This window comes from Peromyscus eremicus, chromosome 3, assembly GCF_949786415.1.
Source record: "Peromyscus eremicus chromosome 3, PerEre_H2_v1, whole genome shotgun sequence".
In the NCBI taxonomy this organism is placed as follows: Eukaryota; Metazoa; Chordata; class Mammalia; order Rodentia; family Cricetidae; genus Peromyscus; species Peromyscus eremicus.
Window position 1 is genome coordinate 84,285,074 of NC_081418.1, and position 18,504 is coordinate 84,303,577.

An 18,504-nucleotide genomic window follows, 5' to 3' on the forward strand; every position below is an offset into this window, starting at 1 on the left:
ATACCTTAATCCCAGTGCTCAGAAGGCAGAGGCAGGAGAATCTCTGTGAGTTCAAGATCAGTATCATTTACAAAGTGAGTTCCAGGCCAGGGCTACATGGTGAGACCTGTGTAAAAAAAAAAAATAGATAGGCTAGACAGTGGTGATGCAAGACTTTATCCCTAGCACTCAGGAGGCAGAGGCAGGTGGATTTCTGTGAGTTTGAGGCCAGCCTAGACTACAGAGGGAGTTCCAGGACAGCAGGGCTACACAGAGAAACCCTGTCTCAAAAAGAAAAAAAAGGTAGGTGGGTAGATAGGTAGGTAGGTAGATAGATTAGGTAGGTAGGTAGGTAGGTAGATAGATTAGGTAGATAGGTAGATAGATTAGGTAGGTAGGTAGGTAGGTAGGTAGATAGGTAGATAGATTAGGTAGGTAGGTAGATAGATTAGGTAGATAGGTAGATAGATTAGGTAGGTAGGTAGGTAGGTAGGTAGATAGATTAGGTAGATAGGTAGATAGATTAGGTAGGGAGGTAGGTAGATAGATTAGGTAGATAGGTAGATAGATTAGGTAGGGAGATAGGTAGGTAGGTAGATAGCAGGGGCTGGAGAGATGGCTCAATTGGTAAAATGCTTACTTAGCAGTATGAGAACCTGAGTTTGGATCCCCAGAGTCCCTAGAAAAGCCTGGCGCAGTAGCATGAGCCTGTAATGCCAGCGCTGGAGGGGTGTGACAAGAGGACCCAAGACTTTGTCTAGCCAGCTAGTGAACTCCAGGTCCAGTAAGAGATCCTGCTCAAAAGACAAAGTGGAGAGCAAGAGAAGAGACCACATAACCTGTCACCGTTACACTCAGAAGCAGGGGCAGGCTCACCCTCACACACATGCACACATGTATGCACACACAAAAATATACATAGTATACAAAATAATACAGTTTGCAAGAGCACCATTAAACAAAAAGATGCACGTAGACATTGACAGTCATGCTTCTTGAGGAAGGAGAATGGGTGAGGTACCAGATAGAAGCGATGGAGTGGGTCCAGGACAGACACAGTGAGGGTGATCGGCTGAGAACCGGGGACGAGAACATTTACTCTCCGCATCTCGAGGAAAGGGGAAAAAAGGAACAGTAAGACACAGAAACCGTACTGCTGTGATACTCTGCCTGCAAGAGTCCTGCAGACAGACCCTGGTCTGCCTCCCTCTCCAACCGACCTCTACTGGCCTGTCACATGCCTCTCACACAACAGCCCTTACATGTGGCAGGAGGAGAGCTCCGGGTCTGAGCTTAGTAGATGGAGAAGCAGAGTTCTTTGCGGCCACCTTTAGCACCCAGGGCGAGGCTGGGCCACACACCAGAGCTGACCCACCTGCCTGGAGTTTGAAGTGTTAGGGCAGGCAGAGACTGATTGCCCTTCCGACAGAGTGAACTGAGAGGGAGGGACCACACATTGGAATGACTGGCATTAGCCACCAGGAAGGGTATACCAGGAGCTGAGAGAATGAAGAGAGCCTGCCACAGATTCTGAGTCACTGGGCCAGCATGGATTTAGTGAGCACCTACTATATGCCAAGATCCGCATGGTCTGGAGGCCAAGGAATGCAGTGTCCAAAGCGGTAGCTAGTTAGGCCTCTTGCCAAATGCTCAGACACTAGTTCCCTGGGGTTGAGAGATCAGTCTGAGGAGGTTTCCTGGAGGGCTCTGAATCAAAAGATCTAGAAGGAGAGGTTTGGAGGAAGGGGTGGTTATTCCCAGAGAAAACTTTCTCAGCTCCCACTGCCTTAGAGCCACAGGAAGCAGGGCCTGACCCTAGAGGAAGTTGAATCAGAGATGATCCCTTCCCACACTGCAGTGTCTGTAGACTCCGCCCTCTTGCTGGGATTCCCACTCGGGATTGGCACACTTCCTGGGTCTTCCCAGTTTGCTGGGGCCTGGTTCCTGTTGGGTGGAGGCTATCTCTGACAGTGCCCCCACCCGATTCCCACAGTGTGTACCTGCTGCTCCAGCTGCAGGACCCGGAAAGGTGAGTAGCAGCCGGCCTGCCCGCAGCCCGCTGGATTCGGCTTGCTTCAGGGGGGGCACTAACCGGGTGCTGCCCCCTGGGGGCTCCCTTTCAGCTGCACGGGCCAAATGGGGGACAAAGCCCTCACGGCAAGCCGACAGACACACTGTCCTTCATTTCTGTGGCCAAACCTCCCAGGAAGCTGCAGTCAGGATGCTGGCTGGGCCCCGTCACCTGCAGGCTTGACTGAGCCCTGGCAGATCCACTCCAAGATGGCTCCAGGGGCCACTGCCCGCAGTTCCTTACCAGCCGGGCCTCTCTCAGGCTGTTGGAGAGTCCCCACACGTGGCAAGTGGCTTGGCCCAGAGCCAATGGTTCTAGATAGAGAGGTCAAGCGGGGAGCCATGGTAACCTTTCATGACCTTGCCTTTGAAGTCAAGCTAGCATCTGCTCCTGGGTTGTTCTGTTTGATGGCCGTGAGTCACCAAACCTAGGTTCCCTGAGAGAAGTATCCAGCCTCTTAGAAGGAATGTCAGAGACGCATGTGTGAATCGTTAAGCCAATCTGTAGTCCTACACATCCCTGTGCAATACGTCCCGAGGACTTAGAGACTGCCCACGCTCCTTTGAAGGGAGGCGGCCCTGCTAGGGGAGCTCTGGCTTGCCACTCACTGGCTGTGCAGCTTTGTGTGAGTCAGCTAACTGCCCTCAGCCTGTTTCTTCATCATAAAACAGAGATGGGGTCCAGGCCTTCCTCCCTGCACTGTTACAGAAATGGCTGTTAAAAGGCTTTTTGAAGGGTGACTGCTATTCATTATATTTATTATTTGTCTGTGGGGACGTATATGGACATGTGCGTGCCATGGCTTGTGTGTGGAGGTCAGAGAAGAACTCCGGAGAGTCGGTTTTCTTTCCCCGCAGTGTGAGTTCGGGGGATCAAATTCAGACCGTCGGGCTGGGCAGCAGGCTCCTTGACTTGCTGAGCCATCGCTCTGGCCCGTGACTACTATTTTTACAGGCTGGACTAGCCAGACAAACCCCCACTTCTAGACAGACACTCTTGATGTTGCCGTTGGCTGGTGTGTGTGAGTGACAGGTGGTGGAGCTGTGGTTCTCTGGGGCCAGTCATACTGCTCTCTTCGAAGGTGTCCCTCCATTTTGCCTGACCTAACTAGATGCATTAGGGACTAGGGAGGGTCCTGGGTTTTGAAAGCCATAAGTCCCAGACAAGTGACAGACAGGAACACTGAGCAGAGACACCGTGGGAGAGCAGTATTCAACCAGTCTTTACCAGCCCACGTCCAACTGGGGCCCCCAGTCCATCTAGGAAGCTGGGGACTCCCATTGCTAGACGCGGGCACATAAGTCTGGTAGACTTCCTAGTTCTTAGGAAACAGCACTTCAGTGTCCCCATAAGGTCATGGTCATTTCTGTCCCCTATTCTGCATGTTGAATTGTAAATTCCGCGAGCCAGGATAGTACCGTCTGGGACCAGGTCGGTTAATGTTCCAGCCTTTCTGCTCCATTCTTCTTCCTGGCTCTAGGACACCTTCACCTGTGGGACACCAGGGTTTTATAGTCAAAGTCCACATAGCAGACAGTTAAATCAGCTGATGGTGGGCACTTGTGAATTCTGTAGGCCACTGCGACAGGTGTCTTAGAGTGGATGGGGTTTGGGGAGAGTGGAACAGCCAGTAAGTAGCAAATAGCTGGACGCATCCGGCTGGGATGGCTCTGCTTGGAGTCATGGCCAGGACTGGTCCCAGCCTGTCTGTGGCAGGCCCTACTTTCTTAGGGTCCTGCTGACATCCAGTACTCTAGAACTTTCTCCCTGCCCCCTAGAGCTCCTTGCCAGGACTCATGCCATGATTCCTCCACAGTGCATCCCTCTATGTCCTTAGGGACAACTCTCCACTCTCTGGGCCCCATTCTCCCTTCTGTAAGGTGGGGGGATGGGCTGAATGCTTCTGTGGTCCCCCCAGCTCTCTGCAGTGAAGGGCACTCTGCTGGGAAGTGCTGGCTGATGGTGTTGGGATGTGTTTGTCGGACACCTGGGACTGGAAACTGACCCTTAAGCTTCAACACCTTTTGAGAAAGACTCCAAATGGGTCTTGGGTGCTTTCCTCCTGATCCCCCGAAATTATGTCACATGGGATGGTGTTCAGTCCAGAGCATGGGAAGGTTCTAGGCATCCTTAGGGCCTTAGGATCCCTGAGCAGAAACTGAACTTTCTACAGGGTTTGCAAATCCAGTTCTTAATTCAGGAAGTGGAGAAAGGAAAGGTGGGCATTTGGGAGGTTGGTAGTCAGCTCAGAGGGCAGTGACAGCCATGGCATTGGAGCTCACGGGCCCAGCAAACAGCAGATATTAGACAGAGCCTATTCTAAACTGCCTCCCAGTCACTAGAACATTCTTTCCCTACCTCTGCTTTATTCTGCCAGTCAGCCAGTTCCCTGCTGTTTCCCTCATATTTCTGTCTTTGTAGATGCTTCTGTTATCACCCCTGTCCACCTCCTTCCTTCCTCTTTCTCTCTTCCTCCCTGAGCTTCCTGTCATTAGTCAGAAAGGTGTTATCAGGCCTCCTCTTTAAAATCAAGTATGCGGGGCATAAATTTAAGTGCGTGTGCGTTTCATCCCAAAGTCTCTTCTCTAACGGAATGTTCTTTCCTCTCTCCTCGGTGACTGCTGGGGACCTGGATGTAAGTGTTCAGACAGGCATGTCCTTCCAACACATTTGCGGCCTTGCCTCACTAATGTGTGTCGTGTGGGATGTATGCTAACCTGGGTGTCGTGCTGCACTGTGGGTGGGTGGCTCAGGGCTTGGGACTGGCAGATCTGTTCAGGTCTTTAAAGGGCTTAGACTTCCCAGCCCCTCCTCTCCATGCTCCAGTGCTGAGCCCGGCACTAACACATGCATGTCCCCTGTTGTGGAAGACCACAGGGCCTCCCTGTCCTTAAGTAGAAACCACCAACCTCGACCCAACCATGGCAGCTCAGTGGCCCCCAGGAACGGGCTGCCATTGCTGAAGGGTCGGCAGGAGTGTGGCATCACCTCTTATGGGAGAGCCTGTACCGGCATAAGTTCTCAGGGTCTTGGGGTGTGGTCCATTGCTAAGGCTGAGGACATCATATTGGTCACAAGTCTATGCAAAACCATAGGCACACTCCTGAGTTTTCTGCGCAGTCAATTGGTGCCACCCTTCAATGTGGCCAAGTTCAGTGTGACTTATTTCTTGCCTACTCTGCTGCTTATTCCAAAAAGGAAATGAATGTGAAGGAAATATATGTGAAATGGCGAGTCAAAAGTAAGAAGAAAATGAAAGTTGGGGGACGTGAGAAGGAAGATAGGATCAAGGGAAAATTCTAACCCCGGCCGCCTGGTCAGGGAGCATCAAAGCCTGGCCCTCCTCACAGCTGCTGGAGAGGGAAACACAGCTAGCCAGCGTCCACAGTGGTGGTGCTAGGAAGCGTGGCTTGTCCTTGTTTATTTCCTGTCCTGAGAGGGAGACAATATACAAACAGGGTACTAAGGACTCAGCTTAGTGGTCGGGCACCTGCCTGGCATGTGCAGAGCCCTGGATTTGATTTCCAGCGCTCTAAATAACTACCAACAACATGGTGACAGACGTACAGGGACCATCCTAACAGTTGGGGCTGGTTTTCAGACAGGGTTCTCTGTCGCTTCCATGTGAAGCTGTTTCTGTCCCCCAGCAGCCCACACTGGCCTCCGTTGCTCCCAGCCTCTGTCCAGATCAGGTCTGGCTTTTACTTCTGCCTGTGTATCTGGAATGTCCTCCACTCCTAGGAGACACAGGATCACTTCTTTTCAAGGTTGCCATGGAAGCATGTGCAAAGCTCCGTTAACAGTTTCAGTACTGAGATGGGCATTCGGTTTTTTTTTTTTTTTTTGCTTTGTGCCTGAGACAGCGACCCCACACTATAACTCAGACTGGCCTGGAACTCACTGTGTGGCCCAGGTTAACCCATAGCAATTGTTAGGATTACCAGCATCCATGCCCGGCTTACGAGGTGCTTATTATTATTGTGGTTAATGTGTGGTTTGGATGCTCAGTCTCAGTGCATTCTGGTGGGTGGACTGTATAATTAGATACCCAAAGATCCTGCTGTGTCTCTGGTTTATCTTCTGATGCCCAAGACAATTGGTACAGGAAAAGTCCTGGAAACAGGGTTTAAGGGGAGCAGCACACACCTGTTCAGAGGCCTAACCTCAGCCAGTACTCAACCCCATCCTCAGGATGCAGATTTTGGTGGGTGGGGCTGGCCAGGATGCTTCTGCATGTCTACTTTGGCCAGGGAGCTTTGGGTCCTGGGTAGGCCTGGCCCTCATTCTTCCTCCCAGGAAGGAGGAATCTGTGTCTGGAGGAATGTCCTGGTTAGCGAGTGTCATGCTCCAGTGCAGAGAGCTGAGTTCTCTGAGATGGCAACAGGCTTCCATTTAGCTTATTGGCGTGGCAGTACTGGCTGAATGCCGTCCTTTCTCAGATGATGTGAGGGATGAGCAGCCACAAACCCACAACCTCAGGGAGCTTTCTGCTGAGCAGAGACAGTGTGGCTGACAGAGAACCAGGGCATGTGGCAGAGGCTGCAGGGTACAGACCATGAGCATTACTGGGGGCCCAGAGCAGTGAGGCTCTGGAGGGCAGGAGTGTTCAGGAAGTGTCATGGAGTTACTGTCCTCGAGTTCAACAAGCTGATTTAGGCAGTGGAGGGACCAGGAAACAACTGAAGGTGGAGTCAGCAGAGCAAGAGAAGCACAGAGTGAAGGAAAGGCCAATTCATGATGTCAGGCGGACAAGGCACAGCCTGAGCAGCTGGCTCCCACCCACTGCTCCGCTCTGCAAGGCCTGCAGAAGGCAGCCACGTTCTCGTGCTGCCCTCTGCTGGCTGCCGTGGAGCACAGCGTGGCAACTGGAAAAGCTCTTAGTTGCTGGCTTTAGTTTAGTTCATGCTGGCTGCTGTTACAGACCCACCAGCCCTCTGCTGACAGATGGAGCCAGTTCTGTGGCTGAATATGATTTTAGGAGCAGTAGCAGAGTATCCGAGAAAGAGCTCAGGTTTCCGTCTGCAGGCGTCAGAGTGGTGGAGCCAGATGAGCTGTGGGCCTTCTAGCTCTGCCTTCTGTGACGCTGGGTGATGACAACATACAAAGGATAGAAAGCCACGTCTGTGGATGCCAGCTAGACGGGGTGTGGGAGAGGATAATTTACATACTAACTAAGCGAGGACATCCTGGCTCAGTAACATGGCTGCATTCAGTGGGCCAAGTGAATTCTGGAGCTTTGCCTATAGTCCATTCAAGTTAGACTGAAATAGGGATCTTGCTGTCATGTGGGGTGGGGTGGGGATACATTCAGATTTTGCATCTCAATGAGGGCCTCTGTTATCTAGCACCAGGTCCTTTGAAATGAGAAATCTGCACAGCTCAGCTTACAGTTATCCCTTGAGGTCTCTTGGCATTTTACATCCTGTCTCCTACAGAATGCCTAGTGCTGCATGCACCGGGGTACTGAATGCAGTGTCAACATCGCCTGTGCATACCATTTAGAGGGCCAGGCATCACTCCTCAGGAGCACAGCTCTTGTTTTCAGAGAAGTCTTCCCTGAGCACTCCTCGGGGTCAATTCATGGGTCTAAGCATCAGGGCATGCCAAGTCTCGGACCGTCTCCTCCCATCCCCTGGTAGCTGTTCAGTGGCTTCTGCGCCTACAGTTAATTTTATACGTACTGCTGAGTCTTCCAATTACAACTTCACCTTCCCTGGCCCCAATAAAAACAGTGGAACTTCTTCAGACGCGGGCCCCTGGCTGTCCTAACAGGTTTGTCGTGCTGTGTACCTAATCCTGCCCTCCCTTGCTCCTTTTCACACTGACCCCGCCCCCCAACCTGCTGTACTTTGTCTCCTCTGTTAGATGGACATTAAGTGGTTGAGGGAGATGTGAATGAGGGTGGTGTGAAGTCATGGGAGCCCCACCAGGTCCAAAGCCCACTGGCGTTTTCTGACGAGGAGGAGGAGGACCTGTTGGAGTTCATGTACAAGTATAAGGCACAGAGGAGGACGGAGTTGCCCCTGGAGGTACATGGTGTCTGGGGGTGTGGGCTGGAGCGTGTGTTTGCACTAGACACCTGGGGGTCCTGAGAATAGCCTCACTTGTGATACTCTACATTCTCTGCGTACTTAGGGGGGAAAATGACTTCCCCATCGAACAGGTAGGACAAGCCACCAGGTAGCCTCTAGCTACCTGCCAAGGTGTGTGTGTCTGTGTGTGTGCGCGCACACGCGCGCAGAAATCAGTTCTAGTGATAGAAATCAGGCCAGGCTTGGCAGTAAGCGCCTCACCAGATGAGCCATTCCCCCAGCACCACAGTTCTTTAGTTACCAGAAAACAGTGTGCGTGGCACTGTGGCCAGTTGGGATGTAGACGGGTTTGGCAGCAGGAGGACCATGCCTGGCACTCATGGGCTGTGTTCTGTGGCACAGGTAGAGAGTCACTAGTCACAGGCTCTGGACAGAGCCATTTGGTTCCTTTCTGGTTCCCTATCTACTGAGCTCTCTGGCCTGAGGTTCACTGTGAGAAGGTCATGGTTCCTGTCACAAAGTGAGAGGGCCCTGTAAGAATCAGATGAGACGCTCAGGAACATTCCCCTTCACAGGCATGGAGGCCTAGTTCTCTTACTCACTCTGAGATGTAGGAGCGCCTTCATTCCTGTCCATTTCATGTCCTCATCTATTATTTCCTCCACCCCTTCTCCAGGGCTGCGGATCAAAGCAGGGCCTCCCATATATACTGGGCAAGCGTTCTACCACTGGGCTGTCTCCAACCAGCCAGTAGGGATTAGTTCTAGGTACTGGACTAGTCTTATCTGGCCTAGAGCCTGGGAACCCTCGTGATGGGGAGAGTTCATTCTAACACTCTTAACTGTCCCAGGGCCCAAGGGATTGTGTTTTTGTTTGTTTGTTTGTTTGTTTGTTTGTTTGTTTTGTTTTAAGACAAGGTCTCACCTGTAGCCCAAGCTGGCCTCAAACTCCCTCTGTAGTGGATGCTGGCCACACACTCCTGATCCTCCTGCCTCTGCCTTCAGAGTGCTGTGATCACTGAGTACACTACCACACCTAGCTGTGGTTTTGTTTAAAGCTTTGCACATGGCTCCCCTGCTTACTGTAATGGTCAAGAAACAGGTGCCCCCAAAGGGAAGTTTCTGTTGCTGCTGTTCCAGTCTACACCCAGAAGTGAGTAGTGAACCTTTCCTACCAGTGAAGCTGTGGTCTGAGGGGTCTGGGGGGCACTGAGCCTATTCCCCACTTGGGTGCTTACCTTGCACTGAGCTAGTCAGCCACCAGGAGACAGTGGTGAAGAGGACACAGGCCTCACTTCAGTCTGGTGGGCAGTGAAGGGCGCTATCCCACTCCCTGGGCCTGGGTACAAAGCCCTCTGCTGTGGGCATATACAAAACACTGAGGAAAAGGAGCTGGAGGTGTATATCTTGTAGGTGAAGTGCTTGTTTAGCAATGTATGAACCCTGGGTTCAATGCTCCAGTATGGGAGGGAACAGAGAAACATTTAGGCAGGTGTGGAGCACATCTGCAATCTCACTCGGGAGGCTGAAGCAGGAGGATCACAAGTCTGATGCCAGGCTGGGCTACAAAATGATCTCATGGCCACCTTGAACTATTTAGAAAGACATGTCTCAAGTGTATGAACAACACTACCCAGGCCACTGTGAGGCAACAGTGGCTGTGTGTGGCCAGGCAGCTCAGAGAGTCAGGGGTCTCCTAGACAAGTGACTTTTGAGCTGGTGCTCAAGGGGACTAGAATTTCCAGTCAGAAGAGACAATGGAATGAAAGTACAGTGGAGAGAAAGTTCTCTGTCCTCACAGAGAAGCTTGAGGCTGTGGACAGTGGGTTGGGCCAGCTCTGTGAACCCTATTCAGTGGCATCCTAGGAGAACATCTTACCTCTTCTTATTTCAGTCGTAATGCCTCCTATGGTTTATGCCTCCCCTAAGAGAAATAGTCCCTGCAGTCATCATCAGGCAGATGAGGTGGTGTTGGTCTTTGTGGTGTGGCTTGCTGGATAGTAAAAGGTTTCACACCCAGGATGAAGGCTAGAAGTTTGAAGCATACACCAGAAAACAGTTTCCAAAGGAAATACAGAAATAGCAAAGGGCTGGAGCTATCCCTCGTTCAACTCATTTAAAACAAGGAAGACATGCCATTCTGCATAGCTCTCCTCTTTGGACTCAGGAAGGTGTGATGGCCTTCTCACGGGGGCTCAGTCTTACCTCACGTGGTGCAAGGGTGGGACTCTAGTATCTGATTCCTGTTGTGGGGACCCCAGCTCTACCCACTAGTGGGGAGCTGGCCAAAGGAGAGGATGTCTCAGTATCCCTTCCCCAGATGCCATCTCCCAAGATTCCACCTCTCAAGCCACATGGAGGATGCCCTTTCTCTGCTTTCTCTACCAGGCACCGCCTAGAACCCTTCGATCCCGCTTCAGGAAGAAAAGTACCTCATCCCCGGCCACTGAAACCACGTGAGTGAGATGAGCCAACAGCACCGGATCCACAGATGTCTCTCCTCTGCCTTAAAGAGCTAGTCACTAGTAACACGGAAGTCCGCAGGCTGGGTGTGCTTCGAGTGTGCAGCCTCACAGACATGGCCTTTACTCGCTCCCCTCTTCTGCCTTTAAGAGTTTTCTGTTCTTTCCTTTCTGTTCCTGCTGGGGAGAGGCTAAAGGGGAAAGGTGGTGGTGGAGGGTGACCTTTCCATCTTCTGGGTTAATAATGTCCCACAGTTGGAGTGTCATTGTGGCCACAGTGTTTCTAGATATATAAGCACTCTTACCCTGCTGCTGAGATGGACATTTGTAATTTATTTGTTGCATAGTTTTTAGTCCTGTAAATGCAAACGAAGTGATCTTTTTTTTTTTTTTTTTTTTTTTTTTTTTGGTTTTTCGAGACAGGGTTTCTCTGTGTAGCTTTGCGCCTTTCCTGGGACTCACTTGGTAGCCCAAGCTGGCCTCGAACTCACAGAGATCCGCCTGGCTCTGCCTCCCGAGTGCTGGGATTAAAGGCGTGCGCCACCACTGCCCGGCGAAGTGATCTTTTTTAAAAACCTTTTCGTTGTTCTTGGTACTAATACATTGGACTATGATGTACATATTTACGGCTTTTAGCTTAATGTAATGAACTTGCAAGGGCTGCCAGAGGTTCTCATAAGTGACAGAGCTGCAAAAACCGGAAACGTAGACAAATACTTTGATTCTAGACAGTGTCTCCAACGTGCTTACAAAGCCAGTGCCAGTAGGGCATGCCTTCTCCTGCAGGAAGATGGCCCGCGTTCTTCAAGTGGCTGTGTAGTCAGCAGAGCAGAGCTGAGCCAGGAGCACAGGGTCTCAGCAACAGGAAAGAAGGTTGCTGAGTCAGGGAAGAGCAAGGAAGCGCATCTCCTTGGGTTCAAGATCAGAAACATCTGAGCCCTTCTGGGGGCATTGGAACTGCCTCAGGCAGGCAGGCAGCTCACCCTTAGCAGAACCGTTTGGGGGGGGATGGAGACTCAGATGCCGGAAGAATTCCAAGTATCTCAGAATCACTTGGCAAGAGTGTTTCTCCTTCAGGGACCAGTGCCGTGGCTGATTTCTCCAGGAGGAAGAGCCTGCATCTGAGCACCTTGTTTTAGAGAACACTATGCAGAGAAAAGACTAAAACTAGGCTTTGTTTCAGATGTGTCAAAATACACAAGACCCTCACATAACCACCGGAAGGCAGGATCTGGGGAGGACTGAGGCTGAGCTCCACAGGCAGCTGTGGCTCTTGCTTCCTTCTGGCTTGTGTGGAAGATGAACATTCATACTCACTCCAGGTCTTCGTGGATGTTTTTTTACAAGCCAGGACTGCACTGAGAATTTTGACAAGTGTCTGATTTAGATAGCATTGTGGTCCAGGGAGCTGCCCTCCCCTCTGAGAGCTGAGCCCAGTTGTAGGGCTAGTCCATTTGTGCTTAGAGTTGGTGTTTCCTTTCCGTGTGATGCATGCAGTGGTCACAACCCAGTTACTCCTATTTGGATTGTGTTTGTCCATAGCTATGCCCTGAAGACTAGAGAAGTAGTGCTGCATACCACATAGAACTGCCAGTAACTGCAGACAGGATCAATTACCAACTGCTCCGAGGTTCCTGAGCGACGCAACCATGCACGGGGGACTGCCAGGCTACAGCAGCCGGACCTCGGCCACTTCACAAAGGGTTCTAGGTGAAGTTCATTGCTGCCAGATACACCTAATGAAATTCTACAAAAGTGATTCTGTATTTTAGAACTAACCCGAGGGAACTAACCCAAAAGCTGGTGACTGGGAGGACGAGTAGTCTGCCTGTGGCCCACAGCCATCTGAACCCGTTAAGAAAAACATCTGTCCTCGTCAAGCTCACCCGACAGCTCCAGACAGGCGAAATGATACCCTGTAAACTGTAGAAACCTATCGACTGGGTGTATCTGGGATGAAGAGAAACAGATGCAGAAAGGCCCGAGAGAAGCAGCTTTGCAGTGTAAACTCCCCCCCCCCCCCAATAATTGGCTTTAGGAGCAGAGTTTAAGCCCTGTTGTATTTTCACCATTTACAGCGGAAGTCATAACACGTCTAGGCTATCGAGTTTGTACTCAGCTATGCCAAAACCCAGTTTGAAGCACTCCTCTCAGACATGCTGTATTACTTCTTGTTCCAGATTTAAGATATAAAGGTATCTAAATTGTCTTATTGTAAATGTAAGTACTCTTCCTTCAAGTGTTGACTAGGGAGTTGTCTCCTCTCTTAGACACTCACGATAGAGCTGAGCGCAGCTGTCGTTTCTTGAAAAATGTGTTTACTTCCCTGACAAGCTGTGCATTTGTGTGTGGACTGACATATGATGTGAATGTCCCCGTCCGTGTAGTGGTGTGGTGCTGTCCAGTGAGATAATGAATGTTTCTAGTTTGCTGACTTAGACACGGGCTGTTTACAAAGTGCTAGCTCGAAGGTCTGCACTTGTCTCAGCTTTGAGTCACTCACTCGCCTTGGAGCACAGGCCCCATTTCTGAAGACGTGAGATGAAGTCTCATGCTTATCAGTTGGAGATTGACTTTGTGTGAATAGCTTGCTCACTGTGCTGCCTTTGACATGTATGTTCTCCACGGTAAACCGTCCATGTGTTTGTGTTAAGAGTGCTTGTCAACACAACCGTCGTGTAGCCTTGCACAGTATTGGAAGTGTTTGAAGTGGCGAAAGATGTGCTTCATCTTTGGACAGTGTCCACTCAGCAGCTGATGTTCTGGATCGTGACTGTGCACACTTCCTCTAGTTTATTTCTGAAGTCTCTCTAGAATGAGCTGTAATTAAATAGTATACTGGACTGTGTCTCTAAGGGATGTAAATTGCAGTATTCCAAAGGCTGAAGCTCTGCTGTTTTGTTATAATGCCTGATAAACATCTTGAATAAAGTCTTAACATTTTTCTTTAAAAAATTGTAATGTTGGACTTCGGAGGAAAGAAGAAATATTTTTAAAAAAGGTTTATTATTTTGGTGGTTTTTAAACAATTATTGACCTAGACCAGCAAGTCATTCCTCAGTGGTCCTAAGGGGGAGTACCAGGAGATGAAAAGATAAAGAAGATAAAAGCTGGGGTTGGGAGGTCATGTACAAGCTAAGTCTTATCCCAGACAAGTGTATTAAGAAGTACGGCATGTTATATGTGGTTTGCGGGGAGGTGGGGGGGAGGGAAGGAGTCAGCAGAAAGTCACCATACAATGGAATGAAGTCAGCAGGAAGCTGACCAAGCAGGGTTGCACAAGGGGAACACAGGTCTATCATCATAGACCCAGGAGGCATCAGCATTGGGACCGAGAGCTCCAGTCTCTTCAAGGGAAAAAGCCAAGTTCCCAGAAACCAAAACAACTCCTTCAAGGGCTCCAGACCAGACCTTGCCAAGTCTACCCTTTGGCAAGGACACAGAACTAGGTTCCTTTTGTCCTTTCATCAGGGCCTCTGAGAAAGCCTTGGACTGGCCTGGCTCTCAGTAAACTGTGGATGTGTGTGCCTATATAATGAATGCAGGTACTTGAGGAGGCCAGAAGGGTGCATCAGATCCCTTGGAGCTGGAATTACCGTCGTTGTAAACCACAAGATGAAGGTTCTGGAACCCAAACTTGGGTCCTCTTAGCACTCTTAACCACTGTATCATCTCAGCAACCCCAAAACACTTTTTAAAAATGTGGGTAGGGCTGGTAAGAAGTCAAAGTACTTGCCAACAAGCCTGATGACTTGAGTTTAAATCCTGGGACATGCCAGGCGGTAGTGGCACACACCTTTAATCCCAGCACTCAGGAGGCAGAAGCAGGTGGATGTCTGAGTCTGAGGCCAGCCTGGTCTACAGAGTGAGTTCCTGGACAGCCAGGGCTACACAGAGAAACCCTGTCTCGAAAAACAAACAAACAAAACAACAAACCCCCTGGGACCCCATGGTAGGAGGAGAGAAGACACTCCTGCAAGTCGTCCTCTGCCCTCCACTCGCACGCTGTGGCACACATCTCCCCACCCCACCCCCAAAATAAGTAAAATGTAATCTAACTTTATTTCAGTGTGGGAGGGGGTCTAGGGATGTAGCTCAGTTGGAGAGTGCCCAACTAATGCACAAAGCTCTGGGTCCAATCCCCAGCACCATATAAACCAGCTTTGGTGGGGCACACTTGTGATCCTAGCACTCAAGAGGCAGAAGCAGGAAGATCAGAAGTTCAAGGGAATTCTCAGCTATATAGAGATTGAGGCTGGCCTGGAACATAATGAGACCCTGTCTCAAAAATATAAAACAAATATAAAAATTATAAATAATAAATTAGTTAAAAACAAGGGTTAGAAACTGAGTGCTTAACTTCTCCCTAGCCTCGAAACTTGCCCAGGATGACTAGGAGGAAACATGTCACTGATATATGTTTCACAAACCCAGCTTATCACACAATATTAACCTTAAGGCATCACTGTTCTATTGCTTTATAGATCAGTGGAAACTGGGTCCCTGTGAAAATGAGCAGTTCACTGGTAGGCAGTTTTACTTTTGTGAGCAGACCTCTGGGTAGCCGTTTCCTTCTTGAGTGTTTCTTCACCTGCAGACGGGAGTACCTGTGCAGGTTAGAACAGGCTTGCGCATGTGCAGAGCCACTGTGGATGGTAAAGATGCCCTTAACACTCTGCATCCTTTGCCTTTAAATCACGAGCATCAGGCACTGGGGCCTTAGCTGTCACACAGTACTCGTACAGAAGGCCTGAGGCACTGGGTTCCGTATCAAGCACCACAGAAACAGGATTGACAGGACATTCCTATCATCCATCCCAGAACTCAGAGGTAGAGATAGGAGGATCAAAGGTTCAAGGTCATCCTCAGTTACACATGAATTGGAAGCCAGCCCTGGCTAAGCAAGACTATCTCAAAAACCAACCAACCATTGGACAGCAGGGCTCCCTCCAGCTTCCCTGGGAAGTCACAGAGGACCTTCAGGCGTCAGAGTCAATCACAGTTCTGTTCTGTTTTTATAGTACAGACGGGAAAATAAAGAGTAGATTCAGAGGACGGAGAACAGAAGAGACAGGGAGGAAGGCTAGAAATCCACTCATTGATTTGTTCATTTACTGAGCCTGGGCCGTACAGCAACAGTTGACGGGCAGAAGGCGAAGCCACACACCTTCAGGACTGAACTGGAGGATTATGAAGTAGTTACTACTAGTGTTGGATCAGTCCCTTGTTGAGTAAGACCTGACTGTCCTATCTTGTTAGAAAACCAAAGGAAGCACACAGATCCAAAGAGTAAGACAGGGGTTCTAGGATGCATAAGGTGTATTTTAGAGTAATTATTTAAGCCTCTATAAGCTTTAGTTGCCTCCAGTTTATATCAGGAGTAAATGCTAGCTTCTTTCTAAGGCTGACATGAGGCCCAGCAGATTTTTGCAGATATACTGAGCTATAGCAAATGTTTAATAAACTACATGTAAGTAAACAGTTATACTTGAACATCATTTAGGCAGGCCCTAATGCAAACTGCTTTACTGTCAAACTAAAACCTCAGCTCTGATGGAAAGCTCCCCTACCCACAAAAAGTTGTACGTACGGCATTCCCTTCCCATACACGGTGTGCCTGCAGCCCACTGACCTCAGCCTGCAGTTGCTGGTCCTTCCCTGCCTAGCCTGTCCTTGGCCCAGGGGAAGCCAAGATGTTGAGACCGTGCAGCAGAGACCCGAATCATCCACACTGACTCTAGAGAAGTTAGGAGGCTGCAGTGTCTTCCTCTGAGCTTCTGCAGCACCAGCTCTTTCCATGGCACAGATGGACTGGAAGCAGGAGCTGCGCATGTGAGGAAATGCAAAAGCCCCACAGCACTCAGCTCCTGCCACCTCAGGAGTGTGAACACAGACAGGAAGAAAAGCCCCACAGCACTCAGCTCCTGCCACCTCAGGAGTGTGAACACAGACAGGAAGAAAAGCCCCACAGCACTCAGCTCCTGCCACCTCAGGAGTGTGAACACAGACAGGAAGAAAAGCCCCACAGCACTCAGCTCCTGCCACCTCAGGAGTATGAACACAGACAGGAAGAGCCCCCGGAACAGAAGCCATTGGTGTATGAGGTGTTCAAGTTGTGCGTCTGGTCCCACAAATACACACACACTTGGCCGTCTGGATCCGGGTCAGTCTGCGTCCCTCGCCATTTAATGGACACAAGCACTGGCTTCAGTGAATGGCCCTCAGATTCCGGCCTGACATGCCACAGAACTTCCACTGATTAGCTTATTCTACTAAACGGAGGAATTTCATGTTATCACCAAAGGTTTCAAACAGTAGTTCATTCAGAATTCTATTTAATGGGAGTTTTCAACTTGGCAAGCTGCTTTGTTTGAAAATGCTTCCAGATAATTCGGCCGGGAGAGCTAAGAGTTGCTGTCTTGGACCGTAGCCATCACCTGCCACTCTTTAAGTAAATAATATGTAACTCTTGCATCATTCTTCTCATCCAAGTACTAACAGGCCCGACCCTGCTTAGCTTCTGAGAGCAGGCAAAATCATGTGTATGCAGGGTGGTGTGGCCATAGTCTCTTGCCATTTCTAAAATGAGTGGTTCTGTTGCCCTCTGAGCACAGCAGGCAGCCCGCCAGTCTCATCAATGACAGATATTCTCCCCTTAGTTTCCATAATACGTTTTTGGAGAATTCTAGAAAAAGTTTATCCTTACAAATGAAAATAAGAAAAAAAAGTTTATCTCAATTGGATAAAGTTTTTTTGGGGGGTGGGGAGATTTTCAAGACAAGGTTTCTCTGTGTAGTTTTGGTGCCTGTCCTGGATCTCGCTCTGTAGACCAGGCAGGCCTTGAACTCACAGAGATCCGCCTGGCTCTGCCTCCCAAGTGCTGGGATTAAAGGCATGTGCCACCACCACCCGGCTCAACTGGATAAACTTTTAGAAGATACAGTGCATTTGAGAAATTGGGGAGAGGGCTAGAGAGATAGTTTAGCAGTTAAGAGCAATTCCCAGCACCCACACAGTGGCTCACGACAATGTGTAATTCCAATGCCAGTGAACCCAACAATCCTCTTCTGGCCTCCAAGGACACCAGGCACCCACATGATGCACATACATACGTGCAGGCAAAACACTCATATACTTAAAAAATTAAAGTTGAAAAGAAAAATTGGGCAGGGTTTATTGTATAGCCATGTGTTTCAAGAAGGGTATGTGGAAAGGTGATTTACTTTTATGAAAAGCATCTCACTACAATAAATGAATGATAACTGTCATGGACACAAAGAACACAGGACACAAGATCAAAGTACACTGCTACCCTGTGTCACTTCTATGAAAACCACTCAGAGCTGCGTTTTTACTACACATGAACCTGCTAACTAAGAGGGCCAGGGTGGGATCTCGACCCAAACGAGCACGCTCTGCACTGCATGGTGGCATGGGTCAGGGTTTACAATGAAAGGGTAAGCTGGCCCACTAAAGAGTCCCCTGGCCATCAGAGACAGGAGATGACAAGAGCCGCGGGTTGTCACGTTAAAAGGAACCTCAAAGGTTCAAACTGAATAGTCTGAGGGAATGTACACTTTACATAAGCAAAGCCAAGATGGAGAGCGATGGGTAGAGTCACATTCACAGCAGAGCCCAGACATAAAGCCCCACCACTTCCTGCTCCATCCAATTCCACCCTTCCCAAAGCTGCGGCTGGAAGTCTCGGGTAGGAGATCAAACTGTGAGGTGGTTCCTGAGTTCCAAGGTACTTATTCTTGAAATGTATCATGCATCCTATTGAGGATAGGCACGTAGGATGTCTGTTTAGCATATGCAAGGCCCTGGGTGCAATCTCAACTCCACAAAAAGGCCCATTGTTTAAGTGTCTTTTCACGTTTTTCCTCACTCGAGATTCCTTGCAACTAATGGGAATGAAGAAAGCCATTACCATTTTTGGAAAGAATGCACAAAAAATTAAC

At 49.6% G+C, this 18,504-nt stretch overlaps 1 protein-coding gene across 3 annotated transcripts in view; it reads left to right on the forward strand.

Moving 5' to 3' along the window:
- Reep1 (receptor accessory protein 1) overlaps positions 1-10,929 on the forward strand; it is a 102,381-nt gene extending 91,452 nt beyond the window's left edge. The window contains exons 7-9 of one of the 3 annotated variants that reach the window (XM_059257953.1): positions 1,973-2,008; positions 7,928-8,079; positions 10,470-10,929. In XM_059257953.1, the coding sequence (XP_059113936.1) occupies positions 1,973-2,008; positions 7,928-8,079; positions 10,470-10,541 (260 nt within the window). In that variant the 3' untranslated portion in view covers positions 10,542-10,929. The remainder of the gene's footprint in view (positions 1-1,972; positions 2,009-7,927; positions 8,080-10,469) is intronic. The other 2 variants (XM_059257951.1, XM_059257952.1) reach the window with 2 other exon arrangements.
- The last annotated feature ends 7,575 nt before the right edge of the window (positions 10,930-18,504 follow it).